This window comes from Syngnathus leptorhynchus, chromosome 3 (genome assembly GCF_054491065.1).
Source record: "Syngnathus leptorhynchus isolate UIUO chromosome 3, UIUO_Slep, whole genome shotgun sequence".
NCBI classification, from domain to species: Eukaryota; Metazoa; Chordata; class Actinopteri; order Syngnathiformes; family Syngnathidae; genus Syngnathus; species Syngnathus leptorhynchus.
The window spans coordinates 13731254-13759147 of record NC_141197.1 but is presented as its reverse complement, the minus strand read 5'-3'; the positions used below and the strand labels follow the sequence as shown (position 1 = coordinate 13759147).

The 27894-nt window shown below is 39.0% G+C and overlaps 2 protein-coding genes across 3 annotated transcripts in view; one reads left to right on the top strand and one right to left on the bottom strand.

Moving 5' to 3' along the window:
* Nucleotides 1-180: 180 nt before the first annotated feature.
* chs1 (chitin synthase 1) lies at nucleotides 181-11925 on the bottom strand. The gene is made up of 34 exons (XM_085906898.1): nucleotides 11879-11925; nucleotides 11149-11284; nucleotides 10823-11008; nucleotides 10538-10739; nucleotides 10298-10458; nucleotides 9948-10023; nucleotides 9546-9685; nucleotides 9225-9402; nucleotides 9069-9165; nucleotides 8866-8962; nucleotides 8624-8745; nucleotides 8125-8220; nucleotides 7875-8039; nucleotides 7604-7751; nucleotides 7407-7469; nucleotides 7136-7308; nucleotides 6886-6944; nucleotides 6307-6507; nucleotides 6053-6221; nucleotides 5827-5942; nucleotides 5558-5737; nucleotides 5377-5481; nucleotides 5170-5287; nucleotides 4837-4918; nucleotides 4565-4755; nucleotides 4027-4133; nucleotides 3865-3946; nucleotides 3610-3763; nucleotides 3238-3342; nucleotides 3004-3114; nucleotides 2103-2240; nucleotides 1788-1867; nucleotides 1622-1688; nucleotides 181-629 (listed from the first exon to the last, which is right to left on the bottom strand). Exons 1-34 carry the CDS (start codon nucleotides 11923-11925, stop codon nucleotides 555-557), a joined length of 4227 nt encoding a protein of 1408 aa, XP_085763024.1. The 3' UTR covers nucleotides 181-554.
* The window catches only part of LOC147059371 (CUB and sushi domain-containing protein 1-like), a 280490-nt gene continuing 253547 nt past the window's right edge, over nucleotides 952-27894 (top strand). For both annotated transcript variants that reach the window (XM_085906897.1, XM_085906896.1), the window contains exon 1: nucleotides 952-1239. The gene's annotated coding sequence lies outside the window, so the exon portion shown is untranslated. The remainder of the gene's footprint in view (nucleotides 1240-27894) is intronic.

The window sequence follows — 27894 nt, the reverse complement described above, 5'->3', positions numbered from 1 at the left end:
GTAAAAAATAAAAACATTTGATGTGCATTGTGTTGTCTGCCGTTATAAAAAAACAAAAGCAAGGCCTAAACCCGCAGGTATTTTTTTTAATCTATGGCAAGGTCAGTGACAAGAATAAAGGCCGCATTGTTTTATCATCTTTTATTGCAGTTAAATTGTCTTCAAACCAGATGGAAAAAAAAACACGTTATACAATACAAGTCATAAATACTTCTCCCATTTATGTGCAAAAGTTGCAATTCATTCAAGGGTGGACTGTCCAAATTGTAACCCATTACTAAGTCCCACAGAAAAGACAAACATATTATTTAATGTACATAACAATCCAAAGGACTGAAATAGAAATAAAGTATACAGACAGCTTTTTCTAGACATCTGTGAGTGCATATTATCCCAAACGTGACTCAGGTAAAGATTAAACTTGGATTGTTTTAAGAAACTTTGGACTTTGGCTTTAGATAATAAAAAAAAAAAAAAACTAGAATGATAAGAAAATTAGAAGGTCAGCATTGAGGAACAAATAAAATCACATCACACATAAATATAGTCATCAGCTATAAATCATCGCTTGTAATGCTCAATCCACCGACGTTAAGGTTCTCTAAAGTCAAGCCATCGTCTTCGTCGTCCTAGAGAATGAACACAACAAATAGAATTACAGTTCTATTGATTGTCTAATATGAACGATAATGAGCTGGCTTTATCTTGCAAACTTTGCCCATCTCTGATTTAGATAGTGATAATAATCTGTTGATTGACTTGAAGTATACATGCAGTGTACAAGAAATGGAAAGCATCTGAAGCTGCAGATTTGGAGCCGTGCTAACAAAATCAAAAGTCATATACATATATAAACAATAGCGAATTGACCATTAAAAAAATACAAATGTGTATATGCACATTTTAATAGAACTATGCTCTCCATTCTAACAGTTTTGCGCCCTCATTTATTTCCACTCAGCCTGAGTGACGTAGTTGTTGATTGGCAACAAAAACGTCATGACGTCTTTGCGAATCAGCTGAAGTTGGTTTGTGCAATCCTACGATCACCCCTTACATCTTAACCCTTCCTACAAGAAATGCGCTTTTTGCTTCAACTTTTGGGATAGGACCACAGAAAGGGACGTTTGACCCTGCAGCACAAAGACAGACCCTGACGTTCCAAGATAATAATACTTCCGCCTCATCGGCATCATGCAACAACATTGGCGATCGAAAACAAGGGAGAAACAAATGCATGTAAGTAATATTTATGGATTTTCACCATTCTCACCCTCGTGGCTCCAAATGATGCATTTCCAGTCTTGCATTTACCCAATAATTCTCGGTTGATTGCTAACTTGTGCTCCACTGTGTAGCCCAATTATCAAATGGTCTCATCAAGTTCATTTTTGCAGTATCTCCAACGCTTTATTGGTAGAATCTAATGTACTTAACACTCTTGTTGGTTGGCAAACATTTAGTTTATGCATGTTATCAACTCCCAACACCTAAGCATGTAACTAGTTGTTTTCTAGTTTGTCACTGGTACTAGATGTTTTCCAGCCATTTAATATTTTAGTATTTGATGAGGATCTATGCCAGTCAAAGTGGATTTAAATGTGTTAATTGTGCTACTTACGACATCTTTCAATTTGTAGTCCTTCTCGGTGCTGCGGTATGACACCACATGGATCAAAGTGTAGACCCTGTAATCAAATGAAACTCAAGTAGAGCAGTGCCACCAAATTGCCTTTTTTTTTTTAATTAACTATGTAAATATAACAATACAAAATGTTTGTGTGTACCTGTGATACAACATGGCGAGGAACTGGATGAGGAGAAGGATGGCAAAAGACAACAGAAACATTAAGCTGAGAGGCTCCACCTGTCAATATAAAATGAATGAATGAATGAATGAATGAATGAATGAATGTATGGGACAATTCACAGTGACATCATACATTGTTAGTCAAGTCAAGTTGATTTGTATAGCCCTAAATCACAAGCAGTCTCAAAGGGCTTCACATAAACAAACAATTGACAATTATTCTTGTTTTGAATTATTGTTTAGGATGGCAACAGCTATGTATTAAATATGACATTGTTTTGTGTGCACCAACCTTGAGGTACTCTTCAGATTGTGTTCCATTTGAATAGAATTTCGGGATCTTGATGCTTATGACGTCATTTCCAATGGCTTGCAGGAAGAAGGTAGCAACCACCCACAGTACATTGACGATAAAATAGAGGAATACTGCCTGTGGGGGGGGGGGGGGGGGGGGTTGAGGAAGAATAGTTACGGCAATCATTTTCTAGGAAAAAGTCTTGAGTATGTGATGGTTTTTTGCATCCTTATTGACTTGAAGGAAAGTCCTTTGAAAAGCAGAAGTCATAGTTTGAAACAATCACATTAGCAGTTTGAATTCCAGAGACTTAATCAGTTTACAAAAAACAAATATTATCGAAATCATCCATTGCAAAATGGAATTAGTTTTTCTCAAACCTTTAGCGACCCTACAGGCTAATGATCTAATGTATTAATATTCTGGAAAAAATTAAATTAACCCTAATGAAGTACAATAGAGGACATTAAAACAAAAACGCAGTCTACTTTTGAATTCCATTCATGAGGCAAATAGGAGGCAGCCACCCAGTCCTTGGGAAAAGAAAAAGAATTTAAAATCCTTTTATGGCAGCAGAACTGATCTGTTGTAAGATATTCTTTGTTGACATGAAGCTATCGCAATTTCTGAGTTTTTGTTAGAATAATGACAAAATATGTATTTCGCTTTGTTTTACGGTTTATGAAAAGGTCAATAAACCGCTAGCAGCAACAATTTGGCCTCTTTTTTATTTTGTAAGACTATCACTATTTGATGCTTGTTGTGATATCCCCTGCTACCATTTTTTTTAATTTTTGTGTTGAAAATAAAAACTCATCCGAGCAACTCTCTCATCTAAAAAAAACTCATAAGGCACCACACAAAATTAGAAATAAAACATGAAAGGAAGTTTGCTGACCTTATTACGTAGCGATTTTAGCTCTCTGGTCACTTCATCCAGATGTGCTTTTGTGTCAACAATGGGCTTCAAATAGCGGTCAATCAACTTCTTCCAGAAGTCATCTTCGTCCTATGCGTACACACATAAAGCATGATACAAATATTTTCCCATTACTCGTTTAAATTTGTTCTCAATTGTGCCGGCCCATCAGTCCTTCTTCTTTCAGACCTAATTGCTAAATGTCTATCTTACCTCATCTAGTTTCTGCACCTGAGGTGCAGTCAGAGTTTTCTCAATGGCTCTCTTGACTTTTCTCTCTAATCTTTCCATGCGACTGGTCTTCAGTGTGCGCCGAGCCTACACACACACACACACACACACACACACACACACACACACACACACACACACACACACACACACACACACACACAAAAATAGAGAATCAGTCCACTGGATTATATTCACCTAATTAATAGTGAGAGAAATAAAAACAGAAAGATTTGATGTGATCGACTCAATGCGTTGATTAAATCTGTGCTGAAATTGAGGGCTGACTGAATTTTAAGTTAGCTTTCATGTAAAGTTATATACATTTGCTGTTCTGCCTGTCTTTGTGAATACCTGCGTCGTCAATTCCTGTTGTAGTTCCTCTAGTTGGCCGTGTGTCAGAACATCTTCGGGTCCTACTCCGTATAGTTGTGCAGTGAGTGTGTCTGTTAACATTAATATCAAGTCGTCACACACGTCCTCGTGATTCTTGTTGGGGAGGGAGTACCTGGAAAAGAAACTTCTTTTTAGATTCAGTCATTGCAACACACAACAGGCATTATATGACAAAGATTTTCTTTTTTTTCCGTCATAAAGAAAATTCCATACCGTATTTGTTCTTTTAAGTTCCTCTTCAAGTTGGCAAATGTCAACTTCTTTAGAAACTCTTCTTTCACTGGACTCACCCATTCTAAGGAGACAGATGTGTACAAATACAATTTTTAATTTTTGAAGTCTCATCATGCTAACATTTGTTATAGGCCGTCTCACCGCTTATAGGAAGGTCTGCATTCTCCTGGTTGTTGTCATAATCATCATCTTCATCGTCGTCATCTTCAGATGCGCTTGGTATACTTGCTTTTTCCATGCTATCGACACTACACACATGTACATTGATGACTCTTTGGAAGTTGCGACATTAAGTGCATTATAATTTTACAAAACGACAACTACAGTTGACCTTTAGAACTGGAAAGGTTTGGCAAATATTGCTTTTTGCCATTTTGCTTGGCTTTATTTGTGTAAAAGTTATGATGATAAATCCTTAACATATGAATTTTTACCATGACAGTTACTTTTACCTTCCTTTTACGCTTGCATGACAAGACTTCTATCATGATTTATTATTTTCCAATCGAGTATTTTAAACATCTAGTTCAATAATTGTGTGTAGGATGAATCATAAACATTTGAATTGTGCTGGGTTCCTCTTGTTTAATGTCATTAACAAAGAGGTGAATCAAAGTAATAGTAACGAAAAAAAGGCAGTTACGTGTTTCTGGACATGTCAAAGCGTCTCAACTCTCACCTCTCTTTATCAATCTGTGATTTCTTTCCTCCTGGCTGTGCCATTTTGTTGGCGTCTGCTGGAGGCTGCAGTTCCATTATTAAAGCAGGGTGTTCATTTGTTTCCTGGGCTGTGATTGGAAGGGGAGCTGCTTTCTGCCCAGTCTGTCCCGTGATTTGTTGAATTATCAGATTCTCCGTTTCTTGAGTTACCTGTCGATTCCAACCAGAAGTGTTATTAATTCATTCAGCGGGTGCACAGCATGTCAATAAAGTTGAGGAGGTTCATGTCACCTGAAACTTCATGTCCCAGCAGCAGAGTTTGCAGTTTCGGTCACACAGCACGTTATGGTTCTTCTTTACCTCGGTTCCTCCCCTAACAGAACAAGAAAAAAAATGAAACAAAAATAATAAGAGCTATACCATCTGATCATGTTGACTGGAACTAGTGAACATCGTCCTGCAGTCGGTACACCAAACCTTTGAATTTAACCAGGCAAGAAAAAAAATGTTAATTAGATAAATATTTCCTAATTGTAAAAAAAAAAAAAAAAAAAGCAGAGTATACAGCCCAATTGATCATGCATTACGTAATAAATCTGCTAATGTTGAAAGTTGGTGCATTACTTATTTGATTCCCTTGTGCCCCAGGACACAATATGCATGTTAACCAGTGAGTAGATGGTAAGGAGAAGGTAGCCACTGGGAATGCAGATAAAATACATCAGGCCATAGATAATCATTCCTGTTGGGAAAAAAAAATATATCATCACAATGCACGGCATGACACCATCTCAAAGTAAGAATGCTGATGATTATGTAATCTTGACATACCAAACTCCTCGGGGTGAAGGATAGCAGTCACTGAGTACATGATTGTCATTGAAACCAGGAACACACCAGTTGGGGTCAGGAATGTTCCCTCCATCACCATGTCACCTGAGAGCATACCGTTGCCTCATAAAACCGCATACATCTTCGTAACGTCGCAAAGCGCCGGCTGATAGATGCTCACCGATTATGGAAAAGAAGGACGCCGTCATGAGGAAGGCATACAGAACACTCATAATGGCAGCGATTGTTATCTGATTGTTTGCTTTGGCAGTGAAACAAATGATAATGTAGAACACGGGAGGGATGCTCGCAATGATGATCGAAAGAGTACCCGAGATTTTAAAGACAAACTGGAAAGCACCTGAGAGAAAGGACACAACGGAATTCAAAATCGTTTAGGTTCATATACATTGCACGAAAAAAAATACCAGTCGATGATTTTGAACCTACCTGCCACCATAAGGGTCACGGAGGCTGGCCCGAGAATAGACGAACCCACAGTGAACATCTGGTAGAAAATATAAAGTCTGGATATGGAGGGGTTTCTCTTCACAGTCTCTCCCCCACTGTTGTCATCAGCACAAAAGAGCTTATTTTAATGGTACTGCATTGAATAAGATCATTCTGGAGGAAGAAAACCTCACAGTGTTTGAAAAAAATCACTTGCTTAACTGACCTGTGCAGGAGGTCCAATGTATTAGCCAGTGTGGATGGTCCCCATCGTCTCCTCTGGTTATAAAACTCTTTAAACTCTTGCGGTGAGTTGGTGTAGGCATCTGACGCGGCATTGTATTCCACACGCCACCCTTGTTGCAGTAGCAAAGTACACAACCAACGATCCTCCCCTGAAATATTTAAAACAGACAAAAAAATAATAATATATAAACAGGCTGGCTGACATAACTGAAAGAGTGATAGGAGAATCTTGACCTTGGTCATATTGGACATATTCCCCGGCCCTTGTGGCAGTCGTCGTGTATCTCTTCAGCACGTTGTCATCCATCAAGGCCGATGCTCGAAACAGACTGAAACATCCTGGACTGCACAGCACAGACCCAAATACGTGTTCTGCTGTCTTCTGTAGCCAGTGACCCACTGCGTACTCAAACTTCTGGTACCACACCATGGGACCTGAAGGTTTCCGAGACTGAATTGACTAAAATATATCATTTATTGTCATATCATCATGTCGGTGGTCATGAACTAATAATAGAGAACACTCATTAAAAGCCCCGTGAAGTGAATTCAGAGAAATGTTTTGAAATAAATTGAAGATATTTTTGGGGAACACGTGCTTGAGAACCATGTAGTAAAGTACTCAAATGTGGATGGGCTATAGAATCAAACCAAACTATTTATTTTGTTTTGCATTTTTATTTCTCCGTATTCAAGGTGGTGAGTGGGAGGGCAACAACTTAGCATCCGCTTTTGGCCCGTCGCCAATGATTTTTAGACATTGATTATTACAGCATTGGTCGAAAAGTACTTTGGACAAAAACGTTCACGTACCCATTCCGGTAGGGTGGATTCGTCCACAGGCCGCCCCAACGTTGTCATACATCCTCAGCCTGTCAATCAAAATGTTAATTGTCATGAATCGAAAGGTTAATCACCCTTGATAATTTGTGTTGTTGAATAAAAGCCACGATAGACAAAAAGTCAAAAATATTTATGTATTATAATTATTCTCTGGTGTAATTTATTGTGTATTGACAATATTACTGGATTCCCCAAAGCTGTGCTAAAGTCTGTTACTGACCTGTCTACTAGCAAGATCACAGCTTTCGGCTGGAAGTCGGTGTCTCCGTCCAGAGCCAGGACGTATACGTTGTCATCTGAGATGAATCTTCTTTTGTTGTCATTGTCATGTTGGGGCATGAGATATATCTCACCATCCACAGAGATTAAAGACTCTCTGCTAATGTCTTGGCGCTACAAAACAAATGAATTTACAAAAACAAATGAATTTACATACACTGCAAAACCCCTCGCTTGTGTGATTTTTTTTTTTAATGTTTATAGGGTCTTACTTTGGTCTGAGGGTTTTTGGCAAGGTAGCCCTTCCAGCCAAGTAGATAATACATGTACATAATCTAAAAGACAACAATATTTGTTACATCGTGTCATTTTTGAAATTATGATTTTTTTCTACTTAAACATGTCCATGTCAGCTATTGCTAACCCCCCCATTCCCACACTGATTTAGGAGTGAACCAAATTTGCATACCTGCGACCATCTCTTCTTGTTCCTGATGAGATCTTTGTCTTTAAGGTGAAAGTAGAGCATGTTGCCTTCTGGCATAACAAATACAAGTCGGCCACCATATGGAGTTTCCACGATGGATACGTCATCAGGCTCTTTGTTGGTAAAGACCCTGGATAATAAGTGATTGTCCATTTTCAAAACACAATCAATTCCACACAGACGAGTTATTTTAAAATCCATCAATGAATTTTTTCGCCAATGCCTAATCCTTACGTCGACGGTGCGACCTTACCTGTAAACCTCGATGACAACCTGAGTCAAATAATTAACGTACGAATTAACCAGCCTTTTCCCGGTGTCTTTTTCAGTCATAAACGCGTCATCCACGTAAATGTGACACTCAAAGTCAAAGCAGTCCTTATGTTCCTCCTTTGGATCACCTCGGTAACGGTCCAACCTTAAAACAAATTGGTACCTCTGTACATGACTCAAAATGGATCATTTCACTGTTCTGTGGTCTATTATGTTGCGGCAATACAAACCTGAACATGGAGGTCAGAATCTTAAGCATTTCATCGTAGGTCTCATGCCACATGGTGGCACATAGATAGATCACACAATTCTGGATGTCGTCGTGGCTGGAACAAGGACGAGAGATCTGATAAGTCTTTCAGATCAAATCATGACATATATTACAGGTAATGTGAGAGATCAGGCATGCATCATCTTTAATATTATGTATTTTTTAATTCAATTAATGTAGTTGTTGAAAGCACAACAACGCGAAGCAAAAGTAGAATGCTGTACTGTAGACATAGCACGGCCAAGGTTGAAAAATAAAAATGATCTGGAATTTGGGTGAGTTGTGGAACAAGATGGCATCGGACTCCAAAAAACGAAAAACGATATGAGGCATAATTTTATTTCATGGCAGTTGGCAACCAATGTTAAGGTGCAATGCTGCCACCAACCATGTTGGTGTGCTGACCAGCACAACTAAGTGCATTGCCAGTGAAATCTTTCCTATAGACACTTTCTCACCTTTCTTGGTTTCGAGCCCGAGACACCTTCATCTTGGTGTTGAGCAACAAAGACAAGTCTATGAAAGCAGATTCATAGAGCCGCCGAACAAAGAGCTGAGAGGTTCTCTCTATACGCTGGACCTAAGAGGTAGTCAACAAAAGACAAATGTCATCTAATATGTAAACATGTAAAACTGAAGTAAAAAAATATGGGAAAAAAAAAAAACCTATTGTAAAGCTGGCGGAAAAATAGGTGCTTACCTTTGTTTTCCATATATAGTAAGTGCATGTGACCAATCCCGACCACATACATAGTCCCTCAAGTGCCAGCATTGAAAAAGGCCATTGCAAGTAATAGCTGTCAGTCAAATAATTGAAATTGTTACATTCATGATATGGAGGTGAGCGATGATTGCATTTGATACTGTACTGTATGTATGTATGTATTATTGTTATTATTATACCTGTTAAGTGATGTCCGGCAGATGCTCATAATGAGTTCTAGAAAGATTATAGAGGTTGTGTTCTTGTCCTTCAAGGAGGGCAAGCTTTCACAAAATTCTGCAATGGGAAAAACATATAAGTTTTTGTAAGAAATGACCAGGTTTCAAATAACTCACCCGTGATGTTCCCATGTTGTTTTTTGTCCAGTTCTTCTGTTTGGGTCATGAAAAGTACAAGTCCCAACATAAGCACAGAGGGGCCCGTGCTAACTAAGGGCAAGGCAAAACCCATCCTGACAGCATGAATCTTACAAGCTACCACCCCAAACCAGTGGCACGCCGCCGAGCAGAAGGCCTTAGGCAAGAAACAATGGGGGAGTTAGTGTCAGCCTTGTTAGGAAGACAATGAATGTTGCTCTGATGTAATAGATTTGATTCAACAACTTGGACAACTTTGATGATTAAAGGTGAGTTAGCGTGATTCTAAACTTCACCTACCTGTAAGAAAAACAGCCCCAGCCCAATTTGTAACAATTCCCAATCTTCACTCTTTAAATTGAAGTTTTCCCACTCAAATTGTGATTCTTTCTTCTTGATGAGCTTTTCAATGGAGTAATGATAGACAAGGTATACAGCTCCTACGATTGAAAACAAACTATAAATTGTTTACAAGGCTGAATGTGATATATGTACAGTTAAAACAAATGTCTTTTCATTGAAATATTCCGTTCATAGCGAGAAAGCGTTCCCATAAATCTGAAATCAATATCTTTTCTGAAATATTCGGTCTCTATAGTAAAGGTCAGGAACAGATTTTAATGAGGGATCTTGATGTGGTATCAATTACAGGTAGCGGATTCTTTGTGAGTGTTGTTCCAGATCGTGAGTGCAGACAATTACCTATGACAATTATCCTCAACAGGCTGCTTATGACAAACACAAAGTCCCTGAAACCATCCAGTTCTGACAATCTTTCCTATAGGGAGATACAAAAAACTGTCTCAGTAAATGTTACACTGGATTATATGTTTGCACAAAGCCAAAACAAAATAGTTTAACATGGGTTAAGAAGTGCAGACGCTGAATGACAAGCACTCAGGATATTTGTAAACACAATTCTCCATTTTACAATGTCAAATAGTGCTGAGTCAAAGTTCATCCATCCATCCATCCATCCATCCATCCATCCATCCATCCATCCATCCATCCATCCATCCATCCATCCATCAATTTTCAGAATAGAAACACACCTGAATTCGATTTGACGCTTGCATTGGATTCTCCCACCAACAAAATGAGATAAGAAGTGAGGCGAAAATTCCAATTCCTATGAAGATGTAGCAGTCGTCACTCTGTCCAGCCACATACGAAGATACGCGGACATAGTAGTCGATTCCTAGCAGGCAATATCCTGTTGAGATACATACATGAATGTAAGGTGGACCTGATCTTAAGAGAATAGCATAGATTTAAATATGTAGTACAATTACCCGCGCATGTTAGAACGAGAGAGCAAATTGGGAATGTAATTTTCCAAGGTTCTGTCTGTAGTCGAAAGATGATCTGAAGAATTGCAGACATAATACAGACACCTCCACTGATGAACAAATTTGTCAGAATGTCAAACTGGGGCATCACCACAAGCACCAAAATGGAAGTACCGAGCGACACGGTGCACTCAATGGCACAAATCTGCAAGAGGAAAATCATTTGTCAGAAAACAACAGCGATCATTAAACAAATAATCATGGACTCATCTCGTAAACGTCACGTACACACAACATGGTCTTCAGGTTGGGCTGTACGAAGCTCTTGAAGGCACACCTCCACAGTGATTTCAAGAACACCAAGACGTTTGGGCAAACCAGACAGAACACCAGCATCAGCATGTAGAACTGTTTTTCCTTTGCGTTGCGCAAGGATTTCTGACTGGACAACGTCGACAGCACCAAAAGAGAACCCTGATTGGACAGACCAAAACACGTTAAACCTGATAGTTTTTCATCCCCTATATATTTCAATACTATGTATGGAGAAGCTAAAACAAAACTACTGATGATTGTGAGGAGATTAAAACTAAAGTGGCATTTTTGAATCGCACCTTAGCAATAATGGCACTGGTCAAGACAGCTAAACCCACAATAACAGCCACCAGGTACTGGGCCAATTGGAAGCACGTTCTCTTCTGTTCCTTCTCAGCTCCTATTGGGTTGAGTTGAAATGGATCCCATCTTTCCCTGAGTCAGACACACGCACACGCACACGCACACACACACACACACACACAGGCCACCATATTCCGTTTATAGCATTGATAATACAATCGCTGTTACTGTGTGCACAATGACCAGAGATAAAAAATAAATAAAAGTACTATAAATCCAAACACGTTCAAGTTAGGTGACTCTACCGAGTCGTCTTAAAAGAGTAGTCAATGTCAACGTAATCAGGATTATTATTATAAGCAAGATAATGGCTGAAGTATCTGCTTGTTACAAGACATTTAACAATATATTTGCTGTGGCGCATATACTGTGTATATTTCTCAGTGTGTAAAAATTTGACATACGAATCTACACAGATTAGAAAAATCTAAAATAATTAAAAGGATCCGATTCATGGTACTGTAAGACTAATTATTTTTATAAATTTTAAAACCAGTCTAAATAAATAATATCCAAATTTTTATATATATATATATATATATATATATATATATATATATATATATATATATATATATATATATATATATATATACTGTACTTTTGTCTCTTGAAAATTATTGCATCATAGAAAATAAAGTTACAGATTTTAAGTAGATTTCTTACTTGAGTCGGTCCTGTATACTCTTCACTCGGATTTTCACTTCCTCCATCTTACTTGTCTACTCCAGATGCCAGATCTGTTGAAAAATTGTCATTTTTATGTTGCAACATGGATACAAATGATACAATTTGAGCAGAAAATCTACCTTCTTTTGAGCTTTCCTTTCCTGGTCGTGTACTTTTCTTCAAAACCAAACCAGTAAGCGATAAGGTGGTGTTTTTCACCGATTAGTTGTCACTCGTTTAAGAAAGAACGAAAAAATATTTCCATGTAACTCCCACCAGTATGCACTTGTGCCAATGCTCCGGTCCACCAAGTATGCCCGTGTCTTTTGATAGATACTGTTAGATAAGCATACGAGGGATGTCGTAAAAGCGTGGACTGTATCCACCCAATATAACAAACAAAATCTCAGCGTTACTGTAATCTCTGTTCTCTAGAAGTCATAAAAAGGTACAAGGATCATCTTTATGGACTTGCACATACTCACACCCTCTCAATGACTCAAGAATTTTTCATTAACTGAGCCAACACCTTGTTTGGTGCTCTCAACTGGAGATAATCTCAAGCAATGAATGTTAGAAGTTCCCTTGTCACTGCTAGGAAAAGGTTTGTTTTGGAGTTGTTTTTAGTGACTAGAGCAAATCCAGGACTTGACATGACTATGAGGAGACCAATAAATTTGTTATTTTGCAAACAGACGCAAGCCAGAGTGGTTTGCGCCATTGTAGGTGTGAACACACATGACTGTTTGCCGCAGATGAAAATGGTTCCTCTGACTCCCTTTAAATGTGACACACTCACATCTAGCATAGGCACATCTCTGTGTGGAAAGGGAAACAGCGATTTATACGTGACCCGAGATTAACATTGCTCTTTGTCGGTGTGGCAATAGACACAATAAGTGAGGCCCCACCTTAAATACACAATGAGCTGCAGGTTGGTGCTTTTAATAAGTCAGCAGGCCTCACGTAATGTATGTATTTTTATTATAAATTAACAATTAACATTAATGAGAGCAATTGTTTCAAATAATTGGTTAAGGGATTATGTTCCACCGCCCAAGAGAAAAACATTCACCTTGTAGGTCAAGTCTCATACGTGGTTGTTTCCACTGGGTGTCACTACAGAGCTGTGGCTCGGGCTCCCGGCAAACCAGACATTTCCACAGTGGAGTGTGATGAAGTAATATAAAAAATCCAATTGAATTTGTTCATTTAAATTTCACTTTGGTGTTTCTTATCAGGCAATGTCAATTTAGCATCATCATATGTGATTAAATGTGTGAAGACGCGGACGCACACCTTAATGCTGCTGTGCACGTCTGTCGTTGCATACTGAAAAGAATGTCTCTGTCAGGTATGGACCCTCATTAGGATGTGCTGCAAGCGCATAATCAGCTGGCCATATGGTCGGCATGGAGGTACCCTACACACGCACACACCTTCAGCTTGAAAGCAGTCACATAATAATTACACGCAGTAAGTTTTTAGCTTTAACGTGAAGTAGGAAGGTCATTTGAAATTCGGTCCAAAATGTTCTCTTAGTCATTAATGGACGCTGTCTCAAAATTTGTGTGTGCCACAATAGGGCCCTTCTTATTTTGCAGCCATAGGAGTCCTGCTCCCGTGCCAGTGAGTTCACGTCACAACGGTAATGTCACTGAGGGCACTGTCATAACACAGCTGATGCCTCTCAGATCTACAAAAAGGTCAGAATAGCAACAAGGTAGCTGCGCCTGCCTGGCTTTGGTTTGAGCTGACGGAATTGTTCAGAGCCAAGCTATAATTAGGAACCATATGGGCTGTATGTTAAGAATCACAGCTTACTGTTTACTCTTGAACAACCTTTTCATCTGACAAGGAGGGAGTAGGCGCGTGAAGGAAATTTTAAACTTAACTTCGTTGGATTTTTAAAAAAATTCTCCAGAGGCTCCTCCTGGTCATTTTAACACCAAATAAGTGCTTACTGCAGGAGGCATTCACTGCTCCTGTTGATTTACAAGTAGACGCTTTATATATGACATATGCTGCCCTAAGCTCATAATTTCAAAATCTCCCACATGGAAGAGTTTGGAATTTACACAACGATGAGCCAAGAATGAGAGAGCGAGCTGCGGTATGACAGGCAGGTGACAAAAATCGTCCCTGAAAAAAAAATCAGTCCATCATGAACATTAAGTTGATGAAAGACTTCAAGTTGTTCATATGCAATTGTATCTATTTATTTCCACCTGACCAAACATGATAACAGACTCAGCAGCCTAAATGCTAATGTTTAAAGTCAGTCAGGGCTCTGGAAATGTTATATTTATGATTAAAAGCAGGTATAAGCATAATTTCCATTCTGTCATCTGCAAAATTCATCAAGTCCCTTGGTGACTCTTTGTTCACTTTGTAGCGGAATCACATTTGAATATTGCACACAGTGACCATTTCTGTAATGGCATGGGGTTTCATGCTTTTGCCTGCTCTTCCAATGACTCATTTCTTTTTGTCTTTCTCCGTCTTTGAGCTTGAAGATCTTATTTGCTGCCTTCTTTGTTATCAGACGAAGTAAAGGAAGTCTCTGCACCATCACAATAGGTGTTCCCAGTTTTGTCACGCATTCATTTTACATGTCGTGCTATTAGTCAGATATCACATAGGTAGATCGCAATTGCTTATTGTCTTGTCTTGTTTGAATTCAGCTAAAGCCCAGTGTGAGAGAAATAATAACTTGGTGTGTCCAACTGTTTTCAAAAAATAAGACAAAAGTGCTTTGAAGCTTCTTATCAGGAACTCAGAGGCAGATTTGGGTTTTTTTGTTCACTCTTGGACACTGTGATGCTTATCTGATCTTTTTAGTCTCCTAAATTGACTTGACGCTCATTTTTCCGCAGCAGTTACACCTCTTTGCTAACAGTGTTTTAGGGGTAATCTCTCTCTGAATTTTCTGTTTTGATCCCACTTTAAGCAGAATAATCTTCCGAGCAGTATCTTGCCTTTCCATAGTTGACATCGTGTTTGCGCCTTCCTCCTCCTTTGTTCCCCTACGCATAGTGCTTGAATTCTAAATCTCAGTTCTTGATCAGTGACTTGATAATGATCTTGAAAATAAGGTATGATCCTATAACCTGTGAGACCTTGACATGAAATGATATTCTAAATTTAAATTGGCGTAAAACTAGAAGACGGAGGCATCAGTGCTAAAATATGCTCAAAAATAATAATTTGATGCAAGCGATGCTAAACTATATACTTGTCTTCAGAATCAGCTTTATTGGTTATAAGTTTGTGCATGCCAAACAAGGGCTTTGATCTTAGGCTCTGTACAACATTAATATCCAAGGTATTGTTAAAGCAAAAAAAGGAAAGTGGTAGTCCCACAGTCTATTATTGTAACCTGGGGAAAAAGGTATACGATGAAAACGAGTAATCAAATGGAAATGCATCTCTTATTCACCCAGGCTGGAAGTTCAATTTGAGTTTACACGCTTCTGGCTTCACACGGCCATGTTTTGCATGCGCATCTGTGTTTATTTGGGCAACTGTATTAGACTGTCAAGATACACCATTTGTACTTATTATTCTTTTTCAACATCACTGAAAGAGTCCCAAATTATTTAGCTTTCCATTTTCCACCAACAAAAATCCAGCTCAACCGATTTGAATGGGGCTTTCCTGAAGCAAATGTGTCTGCAGTGTTCGTGAACAGACTGAGAAAATACATGAAGTATTTAAACATGGACTATCTGGTTGCTGCGGTATTCGAATAATGAAGCGTATGTAGAAACACACAGTAGGTGAAATTGTGCTAGCATGAATTATTTGAGCACTACTATGAATGCCATAATTCATTTTTGACCACTGGCAGTCGCTTGATATGGCAGTTGCATTTGCAAACGATCTCATCTGTCATAATGTTCCTCCCACAAAAGCTCAATGAGGTGTCAGAGAATGATCTATTGAGTAGGGCACAGGTCTACCATACAAAGCTGACAGTCCTGTCAGACACAGCTGAGGGTCGAGTCGTCTTGCCGAGCACTGTGTTATTAAAAGTTGACTTGCGCAGGAGATGTAACTTTAGCACAGCAGCATGTGACGTGACACACGTCTTGACCTCTTGTAATTTATGATCCAATTAGAGCTTAAAATGATATTGAAAAGGTGTGGATACGCTTTTTGCATTTAAGTCTTTTTAATTCATTCATTAATCCAAATATTGGGCGATATGTCATTAAAGAGGGATTCCCATCTGAGGCGCCTTCTCAATGATTTTTTTTTTTGTTTCCCTTGACCTCCTGTGGGTTAAGATCAGAATGTCATTAATATTTGCCAGTTGTGGGCATGTAAAGCCGTTTCAGATGTTTCTGTGATTAAGGGCTGTATGAATAAACTGACTTCACAGTAGCAACATGACACATATTTGTGTTAGTATAATTTTCTAAACAAAAATACGTCACCACTAAATGCGAGGCAAGCAACCGCTTGTGGCGTTATCAGACAACAAAACCATTAATCGATTTCAATTTCACTCTGCGACTTGTGGATAGTCCTTTTTTTGAAAAGAATAAAAAATGTGATACAATAAAAAGCAATCCAGTTCCTCTCCCCAAACAGCAATTCCATTATATTTTGAAATGCTGGAATGAGAACAGCCAAGTTTGTGGAAGAACATTCGGTCAAGGTCGTTTATATTTTGGGCCGGCAGTGTCAAAAGTGCAAAATATGCAGTTGAGTGTGGAGATCACACCGGCCTTTGTGTCGTTGTGATACACGGTTTATATATTATATATCTGTGGCTCAGGTATGCTGCTCAATTCACTGGCAGTCAGAAAAGAAGCGGAGCTATGAAAAGGAACCAGGTCAGTCGTGTCAGGGCTTGGCATAACCTTGTATGAAAGCATGACTAACTTTGGATGAAGAGGAATGATCCCATTTGACTTGAATCCTCTTTTCCCGGGCGAATGTATGGTCATCCTTGAACATTCAGATATATAAATCATACATGCGTGTGCAAGAGGTTTACTTGGTCGTTTTGGGGTGTGATAATCGGTGCTTTTGCAATAAGTAATAAATAAATCATATGGCCACAGCTGTGCTTCCAGTTGTATGACGTATAGGTTAGTCATTTGTCACCATAAAAAATACGTAAAGCCTTTCTTCTACTTTCATATTATCGTGGATCGAACAGTCTTGATTTTTTTTTTTTTTTAACTGACAACGATCTTGAGTTTGTCATCGGTTTTGGTCAAAAGAACAATTTTGAGAGACAGTGAGAGAATATACACCAAAAAAATAAAATATGGGATATTCAGTCATATTTTACTTAATGTTTAGATTTTGAATATTGAAAAGAATTCACTTATTAGGTCAGGAATAAAAGAGGGTCCTCACCTTTCCATGCCTGTTGTTATTTCATAAAATGTCTGCGCCCCTTCTCCCCCTTCGTAATAACTCTTCTGGGCAGAGACTGAAGTTGAACCTCCTCAAAGTCAATTTAACTCCCTATTTCTTTCTCTGCGTACGCCCTCTGTTTTTACGCTTTTGAATCTTGTCCTCAGTCCACCCCAATTTTACCCTTTTCCCATCTTCTGGTCTGGTTCAGTCGGCTGAGGAGCAGCTCTTATATTGTATAGACCTCGCTGACCTTAGGCCATCCAGTGACGACTGCAGTCCTGATTCTTACGAGGCAAGTGTAGAACCAGTTTGTCCATGTGTAGCTCATCTCAAAGCAGCTGACCGGTAATGGGACGCTGTGATTTTTCTTGGAAAGTTATAGAATTAGATTCTAAAAATTGAACTACTTCCAGCGATTTTTAATCGTGTTGCCTTCTGGTTTTTGTTTCCTTTCTTGTTAAATCATTGTTGTTGTCAAATAAATGTGAGTACATAGATGAATATGATTAACTATGAATCCTATCCAATCCATCTTTATATAGCGCGTTCACAACAGCTGTTGCCATAACAAAGCTCCTTACGGAACATATTCATGAATACGCATAAATTGAGCTAATATGCTATTTAGTTTCCCTTGCAAAGAATATTTTCACTAACTTATAGAAAGGATGTTCTGTTGAATGCAACCATTTGCAAGGAAAGCTCGTTTCAAGCTTGTGTTTAGTTCAGCTGACTCGCTCTGGAAACAGCAAAGTTATTCGTGTGGTCTACTGGGGAGATTTAGGAGCGTTTGACTGAGATCAGATGAATGTCTGGCCTGTCAGAAATTCGGTCGAGTGCAAAAATGATCAAACGCATTGGAAGCAGGGTTAGGTCCAGATTTCCCAAGCTGTGTCCATAACCTACTAAAATCTTGTTAGGAAGACTCAGGGAAGGCTTTAGTGTCTTTAGTGGCAACGGCAAAAGGCCCATATAGATAACAAGTCTGGATTATAAGTCGTGCGACATTCACCAAGGCCATCGCTCCAAACTGGCATTTCAAAGGTGTCTTCTAAATATATTTGAAAATTGTCTAAGACGATAAAATCACATGGAGATAGCTGTAGTGCGTTGCTTTGCGGCAAATGGGAATTGCTATTGATTTCATCTCGGAAAAGGTGACAGCAACTGTTTGAACGTTTGTTTCGATAGTGGCTTCATTAGACCTTCCAAGTAAATGTCATGCTGCTTCATTTGTTGACTATTCACAAAAGTCAACATAATAAGCAGCATGTAAAATGCTTTCACTTTCCAATTTTGTGAAAGCCTTTATCAATATCTGCCTTTTCCCATTAGCCTACACAATGACTTTTTACTCATTGACTTGCTGTTTCGTAGATGAGTGTAAATTGCTTTCTGATGATCAGAACACGATTGCCGTACGCTTCCGAGGAGGTAAATAAGGTTACTTAGCCAACTCATTGTGATCGTCTATGATGGTTTATTGACCCATGTTAGATTACACATTAAAATTTGACAAAAGACTATTTTCACCTCTAATGGAAGCCAGGACTGTTCATTCCCAGTGCTTTAAAGGAACAATGAGAGCAATGAAGAGTAGTGGTTCATCAAGTATTTAAGAGGAATATTTTATTTGTGACAAAGCCATAATAGTTAACAAAAATAAATATCTTTTGGATTTTGTTTATACTTCAAAATATAATAATATACTGCTTGGAATATTGGGGGATTTTTATGATATGTGAGACGTCCATTTTGTGATGATTTTAACATGTTCAAAGATCATTTAAATTCTCTGTGTTCTGCTTATCCTGTAAAATGTTTCTGGCGAGAAAGTCATTAAAAAAAAAAAACGTAATTATTATCAGTCCTTAATGCATGTCTGCAAACACTGCCAGCACTGTCCTTGTAGCCCACAGATGTATTCACATTGTATTGAAATAAAATGAAGACACGAGACACTGAAGAGGAAAGCTGAAGCCATCACAGTCCTCTGTTTTCAAGTACCGTGTGTTGACAATATTTCATTTTGAGTGTTGAGCTTACATGTCTTGCAATATTTTGTCACTAATTAAGTCTTAACTTTTATGGTTCTTTCAGCTCAGTCGTAGGTGTTTTTGAATAGCAAAACTCACAAAACAACAATAATTCTTCAAGGATTTTAAGAATGATGACCTCACTAACTTTGTTTCAAGATGAACATCATGTATGCTTTGTCTGAGAAGAACGCAATACGTTAAGAAAAAATGGCTGGTGCTGATTGTCTGTTTGAACATATCAAAATAAAATATGTACGAATATGACAGAACGATGGCTGTGAAAACATACTTGTATGGTTTTATTTTGATGAAGAATATTTGCGGTAGGCTTTTATGGATTATGTTGTGGTGAAACCTTTTTGTTACTGATTCTGGGAAAATGTTAGTTTGCCAACAATAAGTTAATTAGCTTTAAACATAACGATCCTTTGTTAAAAAATTTTGTTTTCCTCTTGCTTCTTGACACATACTTACCACATCAACTGCATTTTGTTATCTTAAAAAAAAAAAAAAACACGCCTGGCCATGCATTTACATAGCCTAACAACCATTTCACATTCAGAGAGCATGTCACATTCTCATGATGTTCATTTTCAAAGTTGGTGTTCTAAGACTAAGCCATTTGAAGGTTTCATCCAGACAACTGCAAAGGGAGTGCGGTTCACATTAATCCCTTTGGGAGCCACCAGCACTCTGACTAATGGCTAATCTAAAGACTTTGCTGTGAGTAAACATCACGGCGACGACATCTTATCACCCCAAATTATACCCAAATCGAACAGAGACTTGGGGATTACCACGGTTAGGTAAATAACTTCTACTTCAATCACGAGGAATCAGGCGTGAGACTATGTGAGGCATGCGTATATCGAGGCAGATGTTGGGCAGATGATCAAAGAGACACTTGGACTCTCATTCAAATAACTCCTGCTCAATACTGACAATGTGCGCAACCTCCGTGGCGCGTAGCGGAGGGTCAATAACTTTTCATGGATTAGAAATTAAGTCGACTCGATACGATGTGCATGCTCCTCTGCGGTGGAAGAGAGTGAGGGGTGAAAGACGAGGAGCTCGAGATCAGAGATGGACATCTGAGAGGCGGCGACAAAGGATGAAAGATTGAGAGAAAGTCATGCAAAGAGAGGAGTTTTGAAAGAGAGAGTGGAGGAGAGCAAGACAGCAAAAGAGTGACAGAGATCAATAGAGAGAAGTGGGCAGAGTGAGAGCAAGAGGAAGTGAGCGAGGCTGAGGAGATGAAAGGCTGTCTGCTGACTTGTTCCCTAACTGCAGAATTGAAATTGATCTCCAACCTGTGTGTGTGTGTGTGCAAGTGTGTAGCCTGACAGGATGCACAAGATTAAAGGGGACACTGTTGTGTATTTTTGCCTAAACCGTGTGTGTGTGTGTGTGTGTGTGTGTGTGTGTGTGTGTGTGTGTGTGTGTGTGTGTGTGTGTGTGTGTGTGTGTGTGTGTGTGTGTGTGTGTGTGTGTGTGTGTGTGTGTGTGTGTGTGTGTGTGTGTGTGTGTGTGCTGTGTGTTCATGGAGCCGTAATAGAGAGGTAGCGGAGGTTGATTGAAGTAAAAACAGGCAGAGGACTGAACCTCACGCACCAATACATTTCGGTCAGAGGCGCTTTTAATAAGGGTCAAATCCTTCCGAATAGCCATTACTACTGGGTCACGTTCGCTTTGATTGAGTTTCATAAACTTGGACTGCAGGGTCAAACATTTTTTTTTAACTCCGACCGAATCTCCTTTCCTCTCGAGTGCAGGAAATTACGTGATGTGGCTCGCTCTCTGCATGTTGAAATCCACCCCAAAGAGCCGACTTGGCTTCAGCTGTGCATTGGTTGTGCGGGGAAAAAAAGCATCTGGCAGTGTAATGAATCAAGTGCAGTGTGGAAATAAAATAATGAAGCCCACCATTACATACCGGGCAAGATGGCGAAGGTAAAAGTAATTTGGGCAACGTGTTTTATGATCCCTGTTTTCCCATCCAGTGCAAGTCTTTTGCAAAGTGTAGTTCTAGCTCTATGCATGGATTTTTGTTGTTGTCGTTTTCGTAGCAGGGCACAGTTAGAAATGGATGTTTCCGCCGTTGTGAGACATTGCCGACTTGACTCCCAGTGTTCCTTATTTACTTTAAATTTATTACTATAAGGATTTACAAGATTGTAACTTTGTGTCAACCTCATCTTCCAATAAATGTGCCAGTTTTTACAATAATCTACAAAAATTGGGACCTTTAAGTCATATCGGCAACTTTGAAATGCTGAATTAGAAGTTAAAAGCTGGAAACTGTTTTCAGAGCATTATCACACGTATCAGCATTCTTGATGACCTCGGGAGCATCACGCAATGAAACAAATTTCAAAAACACCTTTATTCAAATAATCCCTCAAAAATTCTTTTCATTATGAATAGGTCTTTGCCTGCTCATAATAATTCACTTTCCTGCTGTGTGCGAGTGGAATCATTTCAAATTGGACATTATTCATATAACACCTACTTACTCGTATCCACTGGCAGCCAGTTGTCCACGCGTGGTCTCTATCTGGTTATTATGACGTCATTTTATCCTGCACTCTATTCCTTTGCTTCTCATTTATGGAAATCAACTCAATCTTTATGACATTGTACGTTCATACGTCCAAAACGCTGTTACTGTATGAAACATGGCAGTGGAAACAACAACCAATTTCATAATAGCAATTCATCAGAAAGATGGAGTGTTTTTTTTTTTTGTCAGCTGGTGTATGAACAATTAGGGAGAACATGGTGGCATGATTGATAGAAGATGCAAAGGGATTTTGTTCAGAAATGCAAATTTCAAGGCTTTCAACGGGGATATTTAATAGTCACATTTCTGTGCCTGAAAGTAGAAGACAATGCGAACACTCGTGTCGTTAGGGAACCTGTGCAATAATGTTTTGACGTCTGTCTTTCTTGGCCCACAAATTGCCATGTTGTGAAGTTCCCATCTCAAGGTTTGCTATTCCTTCATTGTTGTCTCCCATCTTCTTCAAGAAAAGTGGAACTTATTCTCATTCAGCTCAGCCATTGCAGTGCAATCACGTCGAATATGCAATTAACAGGGAAAGTCTTCAGTCAATAGCACGTCGTGTGTGCTCATATGCCTCGCGCTACCCTCGGCTCTTTGCCTCAAACAATCCGCCCTCCTCTACTCCGCCGCCACTTCTTTTCCATTCATTTCCCCCCAACATCCTCTTCTCTTCCATCAAGCACATCCTCGACGCTTCTCCTCCACGTTAAAAGCCGCATCTTGGTGTGAAAGATGCCTCCTTATATTGACAACAATTTCTCTTTCAGCTCCATCTTGCCATCAGCACTTAGCATCAACATTAGCATACATACTCACGCGCTCTCCACTTCATCTTTCCTCGTTATCCCTCCAGGGCTTCTGCTGACCGAGCACCTCCACCTTGTGAGCGCTTGACTCTGCTTACCTTTGTATAGCATCCTAATTCACTGTTTACCATTTTCCTTACCTGTTTGAGCACTTATTTTCCAAATGCAGCATTTAAGAACATCACTTTTCTAAAAGAAGTGCAGCCGATTCCCTTTTGAGGATTGACACCAGAGAGCTCAGGGAGCAAACGCTGTAGTTGAAACATTTATTCCTCTCTTCAACTTCTTTTTAAAGGCTTTATTCTTCACCTCCCCTGATTCCCTGAAAATCAGAGCCTCATCTGGGACTTTATTCTTGACATCTTCCAATGCACTCTATTGTCCTTTTATACATCTAAATTTTCCATTAACCTTATAGCTTCTTTTATAAGTGAACCTTCCAGTGGCGGTTCTAGGTCAATTTTACGAAGGGGGTTGGGTTGCTATTTTAGGCCTATGTAAAAATAAAAGCTTGTTCATAGTCACACTTTTAAATATTTCTTGGAATTAATCCATCATACAGTGTAAAGGTGTACCAGATATGAGACCAAAGTCTCAAGGAAATATTTGGTTTTTGTTCAGTCATTTTCACAGTTATAAGTAATCTAGAGAGTGTGAGCATGCCCCACAATGGGGTTGGATATCATATTGGATATAGCAACAAAGCGGACCAAATTATTGCTGTTCTCCACCCCCCCTTTTTTATTTATTTATTTTTTTATCATACATGAGGGCGAACATTGGCATTAGCCAAAGAAAATACTGAGCTAGAAAAATTTATTGAACAAAGCTACTAAACATGCATCAACATTAGGATATGATGCCAGTTTTACCTCCTATTTTTTTTTTTTTTTTTTAATGCCAATATAATTCAATTTATTGTATTGATGAAATTGAAATCTAATACATTTCGGAAGTAAGATAAACATTCCCATACACGATACACACAAAATCCACGTCTCATATTTACCAAGCTAATCTCGAGCCATCAAATATTAGAGCCTTGGCACCAATAAAACCAAATGGAAGCCAAACCTACAGGGCAAGAATAATTCAACAGGGAGCAGCAGCTTCAAACCTGATAGTAATTCTCCTCCTCGGTTAATTAGGGACTTTATGCCAGATTTAAAATCAGCAGGTGTCTCCAAGGTTGATAAGCCACTATGGACTCATTTTATCACTGCCTGGAAGAAAAGAATGTGGAAGAACAGAAGAGAGAGCTGCTTTAAGTTTTAATCAGGAAGCCAGGGATTTTTTTTCTTTCATGGGCGCTTGCTGCAATCACAAGAGATTTTTCAAACTGCACCTCATCTTTGTCACATATTTATAACGATCCTTTTAAGTATTTTGTATAGTATTAATTTGCCGACGAGAAACAGAAAGGAAAATGTTTGATTAATTATACCACTTGGCGATTTGTATTGCTTAACGGACGCCTTGATATTAGGCTGGTGCTAGCAGGAAAAAAAGTGAGAAACACAAAAGGAAGCAGCAAACAATAACTAGGGGCAGTAAACATTTTCAAAATAAAACCGGATTTACCTGGCTGACACCAATTGACGGTTGTGATCTTGCCTTCCCTTGTCATGAACATCATAATTCCTCCTCAGCTCAGATCACCTTTGACACAAATCCTGTCTTTAAATGTTGCCGACCCATTCTGTCTGCGTTCCTTTGCCTTCTTTATATCATCTCTGCCCTTCCTTCATTTTCATCCTGTCTGACTTTCAGCTCTCTAAGGAGAACAGGTATGTTCTCTATTAAATCTCTCCCTCTCTCTCACGCACACACCAAAAAACACTGCCAAAGAAAATACAGTTACATACACTCCACAAAGAATATAATTCACCTCTAGACGGGGCTCGTACTTTTGTCAGAGGACGTTTTGGGTTTTGTCCAGCACAGCAAAGTAGTTCAACATTCTGCTCTTATGCGAATTAGACTTCTTAAAACTTTTTCCTCCCTCAAGTCAGGTTAAATAAATAGAGTCTCACCTTGAGCCTGGTGCTCATTAAAATGTGTCGGTTTTCTTGACCTGTGACAACTCCAATCGAGTCAATTAATTCTTCCACACAAGCCGACGTCAGTAAGATCAAACTTGTAAAGATTTAAAACAGATTAAGAGGAGATTTTCTCATTTGCCTACTTCTGCCGAAGTGGAACTTTAGACATTGTTTACAGTCCTCTATAAGCCAAAGATTTTAGAATTTAGCAGAAATCTCACAAACGTGTCGGCAAATAGTTCAATGGTTGAGCTTTTTGGCCAGATCTTTTTAATTCACAACACAGCCACATCCCATTTATAAGAGCTGTGCACATTATTTTAGTTGTTAATTTCTACATTCTCTCAAGATTTAGAAAGGCAGACAATGCAGTTTAATTTTCCTGTTATATAGGTTAGGTCATATTAACGATGTCATTTCAACAGGGGTGTGTAGACTTTTTATGTCCACTGAATGTTCCATGATATTCTTTAAATTCAAACAGCTTTAATGATAGTTTTGGATTCTCGGTCAGGTCGTTATGATCAACTAAATGGTTGGTACCATGGCAACCACCACAATGATGCTATTCAGGGCTGCTTTACATTATCTGATAAAAAGTATGCTGATTATGTTTAGCAGAATCAAAGTGTTCATTGGTCTGTTAGGGGTTGTTTTGGTGCAAACACAATTCAACTAGATGATTATATTTCTGGTAACTCTGGTGGTGACGTCATCTTTCCACAAGGCACAGCACGTTAAGTAAGCGGTGCGACTTCTTAAATGTTTTTCTTACTTTTATGGTTGTCATACGGGTAACAAACGATGAAGGTGAAACGGCTGTAGTTTTGGGGAAGGCTAAAATATTGTCGGGTGAAAAATAGAAATGCAAATAGGGGGAAAAGAAAAAGGGCAAAAGCTCGTAGAAAATCTCACACAGTGGTATTAATGCCACCAATCTTTTTTCTCATTAAAAAGTCATACAGTTTAGCTCTGTGTACTTTGGGTTTTTGCATAATGAGGTCAAAGAGAAAACAAATAGCTCTGCAGTGCAATGCAGCCTTTCCTCTCGATAAAATGCTTTTGCTTTCAGTTAACGTCGAGGCAAACAAATCACTGGAAAGCATTTGTCCCGCTCTTTGCTGTAAGGTGACCATTTGTCTGAAAGAAAGCCAAGCACCGCTAGGAATTCCACACTTACTGCAATAACCTAATAAAATGATAGAAAACAGTCGGCGTACAGTTGAACAACTAAAGTTTTACACAATCTTTTTCAAGGCATTGGTCAACTTTCATGTTTGGATTTCACCTCAGTGTGAATGTGGGTGTGAATGATTGTTTGTCATTATGTGCCCTGGCGACCAGTCCAGGGTGTACCCTGCCTCTTGGTCAATGTCAGTTGGTGTAAACTCCAGCGAAATCACAACTCTGACGACAAGCACGATAAACAATTGATGGAAATTGCCTAGCTATTTTATTTTTATTTAACTGTCTCCCAAAGGAAAACTATACAGATAATGGTAAAGTTATGGACTGGTTTGAAGTGTAGAAATGAATTAAAATACAAATCAAATAATAATAATTTGTGTACACCAGTTAATCATTCATTAGTGGTTTTGGTGAAGAGAGACCAGTTAATCATTCATTAGTGGTTTTGGTGAAGAGAGTCTCTCAAAAAAAAAGACAAAAAAACCCTTCTTACTGGGAACAATAGACTCCATTTTTCACATTGTATCATATTGATTGATTTTTTTTTTGCAAATTCGTCACGATTCCTTTTTTGGGGAGGTTGCAAAGTATAGAAGGAAATTGCCTAGCTATTTTTTCATTGAAAAACATGTTTTCTTTCTAGAACAGTCCTTTTAACTATGCATTTTACTTTAATTTCAACAATTTAGCCGTTAGCCGTCAGCCGTTTTACTCTCCTGCAAAGACCTTCCTCGCCAATGGATGGCAGCATTACTTCACTGAGTAATAGACACAAGCTCTTCAGAATGCATCTGACTATTGTTCTATGGACCTGCCTGTTCTTTTTGAATCATCGTTCATGACTCTCTCCTTGTTTGCTTTAACATAGACTCCCTCCTACCAGTGGATGTTTTTTTGTGGAAAATATACACTGCATTGGACTCAACCGGTGTGACGCACCGGGAGCGACCAGCTTGATGCTTGAATGACTCAGAGGAACACACTGTGAAATGACACACACGCATGCACACACAATCTGTAAGATCAATGTTGAGGTAGTTAACTTCTCGTAAGAGTAGGATGGAACAAATAGTGTGGATTAATATGATGGCAGATTAGGCACAAAGTGATGAGACCATATTAATCAAATCCATGGTAAGTTGCTGCAGTGCGTAGGCCCGAAGCTGGAAAAGTAAGACCTACGGCTTCAGCAGGCTGTTTGAAAGGCCTCCAGCTATAAATGAGGATTAGTTTTGATCATGTTTGCATGTTGCAGCAGCATGTGTGACATTAATCACATAAAAAGCAACACTATGATCACTGTACTTACAGCAATAGATGACAAGACTCAAAGATGGAACATTCTAATTGATAAAACAAGGCAATTTGAAACATCATTTCCACCTATTGAAAGTCAAGTTTGACACCTGCGCTTGACCGGTGGCAATTTTTGGTTCTTTTTTGGGCTGAGAATATTAGATGCCACCTGCTGTGAAACACTGTAATAGACCACTTTGGGATGATACGCAATTTGCATTTGCCATTGCAGCAGCCGCCTCTCGGCTCAGTGGCCTAATAAGTCTCCACGTCGTGTTTGCAGCATTGTAATCTCGTTAGTGTGATCTTCTGCACATACCACCGGGAATCATGGATCAATAACTGGCTCATGCCTCTGGTTCGGGTGCGAATGCATTATACACAATTCCCTGGCGGATGTCTTTTTGTGGTAACCGGAGGGTGACGATGACGCCGATATTATTTATCTCAGACTTTCCTCTATCGTCATCCCTCACTATATCGCCGTTCACTTTATGCCGACTGACTGTCATGGAATTTTCAATTGTGCTTTTTGTAAGTTATCGTGAAGGTGTACCTAATTTTGCGGCCCTGTCCTGTTAATAATTTCCCCTTTATCTTTCCATTGCATCTTGATCATCACTTCCTTCCTTCCGGAAGGCTTCCTGCAATCCGTCTTTTACTCTTCCTTCCCACGGGAAGCATCTTTCCTTTTATCCCTCTT

What these genes read in the sequence shown, in the direction of transcription:
- chs1 (XM_085906898.1), bottom strand. Translation starts at nt 11,925, where the DNA reads ATGGAGGAAGTGAAAATCCGAGTGAAGAGTATACAGGACCGACTCAA. An exon ending in GCTGGGACATGAAGTTTCAG is followed by an intron (nt 4,756 to 4,836) that starts GTGACATGAACC and finishes TGGAATCGACAG; the next exon opens with GTAACTCAAGAAACGGAGAA. An exon ending in TAAAATCGCTACGTAATAAG is followed by an intron (nt 2,241 to 3,003) that starts GTCAGCAAACTT and finishes CCCCCCCCACAG; the next exon opens with GCAGTATTCCTCTATTTTAT.